At 44.9% G+C, this 4,683-nt stretch overlaps 1 protein-coding gene across 1 annotated transcript in view; it reads right to left on the bottom strand.

Moving 5' to 3' along the window:
* Positions 1-4,644, bottom strand: part of HDHD2 (haloacid dehalogenase like hydrolase domain containing 2) — an 8,089-nt gene extending 3,445 nt beyond the window's left edge. The window contains exons 1-3 of the mRNA XM_010725155.3: positions 3,625-4,644; positions 2,424-2,632; positions 1,152-1,236 (exon numbers count right to left, since the gene is read on the bottom strand). Coding sequence (XP_010723457.1) covers positions 1,152-1,236; positions 2,424-2,632; positions 3,625-3,725 — 395 coding nt within the window. The 5' untranslated portion in view covers positions 3,726-4,644. The remainder of the gene's footprint in view (positions 1-1,151; positions 1,237-2,423; positions 2,633-3,624) is intronic.
* Between the last annotated feature and the right edge of the window lie 39 nt (positions 4,645-4,683).

Genomic DNA, 4,683 nt, shown 5'->3' with positions numbered 1-4,683 from the left:
GGCCACAAGTTGTACCAGAGGAGGCTTAGGTTAGACACGAGGGAAAACTTTTTCTCTCAGAGAGTGGTCAGGCACTGGACCACTGGCCTGCCCAGAGAGGTCATGGAGTCGCCGTTCCTGGCAGTGTTCAAGAGGCGTCTGGACGAGGAGCTGCGAGATACGGCTTAGTGCTTGTGGTAGCAGTGGTAGTGAGAAGACGGTTGGACTGGATGATCTTACAGGTCTTTTCCAACCTTGTGATTCTATGATTCTATGAAAAGGGTTCTCATGTGCATCTCCCAGCTGGCCAAACTGTTAAAAACCGGCATGGAACATGGGACTGTCTGCAGTGAGTGGAGAAATGGAAGAGAAGTAATTAAGAAATGACCATAACTTCTCTGATCTCAGTCAGCTCCTCACTTAATTATCATAAAATATTTCTATTAGATCAATGCATTCCAAAGCAAGCTGTCAGAAGACAGTTGGCACATGTATCAGAGAGCAGCCAGCTATGTTCAATGGGAGGATGCCTCCAGGACACAGAAGGATTTAATTTGGCAATGGCACTACAACCACTTGCATTCAGCAGTTTACAGGAAGGATCTCACCTGAGAGAATTCTTTTAAATGTGGCATCAAAATCCCATGTATATGAGAAAAGAAATTTAGTATCAGTCATTTCAAACGGTGCCTAGAGAATGGACTTACGCTATGTATTTTGTTTTGGGACATGTGCCAGGTTGGATTTAGCCAGCCTCATAATAGATTTCAACCCAGCTGCCTACCAGCCCAGTCATACTGGGCTCTTCACAGTCAGTGACTGACTGAATTATTCTGAGCAGTATAGGACAAGGCATGTGGACCAGACACAAGGCTGAAGAAAAGCAGAATGCTGCCAGGCACTAAAACTCCTTTAGACCAAACAAAGCTGACGCCAGTAGAAATTCCATCTGCCAACTTCCCTGTGAATGGGAAATGAGGGCTAGATGCAGCAACAGACTCACATCCCAGCCTCTTCAAGTGGAAGTTAATGGTTAAGGGTGCAAACCCATAGAAGTTAACATCATCCTCACTACGTAGTAGTGATATGGGAATAACTTCTGGCATTGTAGGAACAAGCAAGGAACCACTGTAGGAAAAGCACAAGACAACCACAAGAAGTGGCTGACTTACCGAAAAGCTTTATTCATCATCTCATAGTGAAAGTGTTCAGGAGCCAGTCCTATGACTACTGCATTGGGGTCATCAGTGGCGATCCCTGGAAAAATCAAAACACGCTAATGATCATTCTGAATGAGCTAAATTTTGTTTATACTCAGCAATAGACAGTCAGCAAGCGCAACAAGTGAAATTAATCACTTTGCAGCAAAATTTAGCGTTTTCTGACACAGATGTGTCTTGTAGACTGGTTTTATGTATTTTAGAATGGAAGAAAACCTTTGTTGAAAAGGTGTGGATCTATACATGGAATATTCTCTGCACTTTCACAGTGACAGCTCAAGCTCCTGGGTCTCCGGAGAGTATAGTCAGAGCTGTCTCCTGCACACATCCTGCAGTGAGCTCAGACAGTAAAGCACAGCATGCAGAGATGCCACGTGGATTTGTGACACCACCCAAAAGCATCTGGTCCATTAACCAAGAATGGATTACATTCATCCATCTGTGACCAACTTTACTGAGAGATTATCTAAGAATAATTCAATAGCAGTCACTAACAGGAATTCAAAATATTCTCCAGCGTACTTCAAAGTTTCAAGAGCAGCACTGAGTGTAAGCCAAAATGCCTGCAGAACAAAGAAACAGAACAACTCATACCAGATCCAAGCAGTGCATAAAGTGTTGCCACTGTATTCTGTATTCTTTGTCATTTGACAGAGAACTAGCAACAGCTACTGTAAAATTGATGGAAAGATCGCAGACATGTTAAGATTTAACTTTAGTGAATTCAGCTGCTGTTTCAGCTGTTTGTAACCCACCCCCCAGAAAAAAAGCCTTACTGAGAATACAAAACATTGCTGGGACTGTATTTCTCTGGATGTGATGTCAGGTGGAAATTATTAGGTTCCACAGCTTTCGTATTTGCAGAGTTCTCCATGAGGTCTCTCTGCAGCCTTCTCTTCTCTAGGCTGAACAAGCCCAGCTCCCTCAGCCTATCTTGCCTCAAGCCCTCTGAGAATCCTCCTGCCCTCCTCTGGACCTGTTCGAACAGCTCTGCATTCTTCTACCCCTGGATATTGGCAGGTGCAATAAATCTCCATCAAACCAGTGATAAACATTACTTTCTACACTGTGAATTAATAACATGTATAAAGTTTTATCTGAATTCCTGCCTACTTGAAGATTCTGACTGCCACTTGGAGCTGTGGAAGGGTGTCAAGAGGAGGAAGCCATGAAGACAGACACTGGTTCAACACCTCCTCCCATGCTGCTCTCTGCCCACCTCACCTGTGAAATCAGGCAGGGCCTTCTCATCCACCAAGAGGAGTGGCCGCACTTGCTTCTGCTCCAGGAGATTTCTGGCTGCTGTCAGAGACGTGAAGATTTCATGTTCTGCAATGTCAAAGCCCAGTTTGGTCAGCCTCTCCAGCAGGTCCTTCTTGCACTCTTTGGTGGTGTTGGTCACGAAGCGAATTGTAACCGGAGCACCACGCAGCCTGACGGATGAAAAGCAAAGTCTCAACTGCTGCAGAACACTTTTTGTTTACAGACTGCCCTACATTACTAGCACATACTACTGAACAGCCAAATAATTTTAGGTGACAATTTCAATGGCATTTCCTTTAATTATTCCCCTACCATCACTTTCTTCTATTTGTTACTATAGAAACAAATGCTGGTATCAGGACTGTATGGAGTACATCATTGTATAGTTGGTCAATCTGGAAGTCTTGCTTGCACCTGCCACTTCTCTCTCGTTCATTCCGCAGAAAAAAAAATGGACTGACCTTTCACAAGTATGAACCAGCAAAAAGAAAAAAAAAAAAAGTTTGTTAATATTTTTTTAAAAACTTTAACCTCAATACTGAACGCTAACCCTAAAAATGGAAATCTGTGCATTTATTTCCCAAGCAAGCTGCAGGACTTTCATTTTGTCATCTCTTTAGGGAGGACAATGGCATGGATTAACAAGATCCACTGAGTAGCGAATGGATATCCAACACTTCAGTCATTTTTAGTTCCTTACATTCTACATCTTCAAAAAATAATGACTGAATTATTTCTGGAAAGAACTGTAGTTTCCTAGTCCCTCTGTGAGATTTCCAACCAAACGATGGTCCAGCTTTGCAAAAGCTTAAAGCAGTCAATAAAACTCCAGTAAAAACTTTCCATGTTTAATTCAACCCTACCCATTCTTCCTGACTTATTCTTCCTACCGCCCATTCACCACTTCCTGTTGCTTTTCTTCAGCCTTTTCAAGATGAATTCTCCACAGAAATGGTGTCAGAACAACAACAAAAAGATCCCTGGGGCTGCACAGCCTGCTCTGCCTTCATCTAAGCGAGATGAAATTGATTCACTATGCCATCATTTCTTTAGACACCGTTTTTTGAGAAGAAGGCAAGATCTTCAGGCCCATTTCAAGAAGGATCTTTGTGCAAGCAGTCCTGACACAACCTATCAGAGGGAACAGAAAGAGGCTACTTGCCTTTTAAGAGCTTCCTGCGCACCCGGCACGGCCGAGTCTTCGACGTGCAGCGTGCCACTGAGATCCACCAGGACAGCTTTCAGCGCACGCCGAGCTGCCATCCTTCATCCCCAGGGAGAAGGCAAAGAAATGAAATGACAGAAAACCGGTTAGCAGACAATGGGTAATAAAAATAAGGAGCTCGGTTAAGCGCCTCATTGGTGCCAAGCCTGGGATTATTCAGAACATTACTCGTACTGTGAAATGGGCCCCTTCAGACAGAGAAATAAAAGGCAGCGTTTAAAAAAAATGCATAATTGATGGAGTGGTATTTTCCCAAAGACTCTATATATGGAAATCAGGTGCTATTTGTTTGTTAACTGCCTTTCTTTTCCTGCGTCAAAAACTCTCCGCGCAATGACGGCAGTTGGGAAGGGGACCATTAGGTCTGCGATTGCTGGTTCAAGGCCTCAGCGAGCACATCGCAGCGAGTCCCAGCCACACCAGAGGTGCTGTTCAAGGAGAAACGAATACAGCCCTACTGAGCTCCGACGACAAAGCTCAGAGCACTCTGAAAAAGCGGATGTCGTTCATTTTGTTCCTCGAAGTTGGGTCTTCGCAGGTGTGTGCCCCTGGGGATTCTGCAGGCTGCCAGCCTGGGGATTCCTGGCACCCAAAAGAAGGTTATTCCTTCTTGCAGAGGAGGCGGTCCAGCAGCTTTTCTGCGTTACAGAAATAGGTACGAGAGATTCGGTGTGAAACAGAAGCAGGGGAAGAAAGCAGTCAGGCTACGTGCAAGTCTGAAAAGCCGTCTTTGGAAAATACGACGTGACAGCTGTGCTGCGAGCCCCGCGGACTGCTCCGCAAGCTGTCTGCAGCCGTGCTGAGCAAACGTCCAGCACAGTAGCTTTCCTCCCGTCTGCCAGGCGGTAACGACCACCCGACCCAGCGGCTTCCGTCTTCTGCTGAGCTGCTTCAGAGACAAACCACACGATTGCACGAGCTTGCTAGAACAGTGTGACTGAATAGACTGAATAGAACTGTGACTGGGAATATTTAACATTCCATCTGAAAAGGCTC

This window comes from Meleagris gallopavo, chromosome Z (assembly GCF_000146605.3).
Source record: "Meleagris gallopavo isolate NT-WF06-2002-E0010 breed Aviagen turkey brand Nicholas breeding stock chromosome Z, Turkey_5.1, whole genome shotgun sequence".
Lineage (NCBI taxonomy): Eukaryota > Metazoa > Chordata > Aves > Galliformes > Phasianidae > Meleagris > Meleagris gallopavo.
Note: the sequence above shows the minus strand (reverse complement) of the source record. Positions and strands in the feature narration are given on the sequence as shown.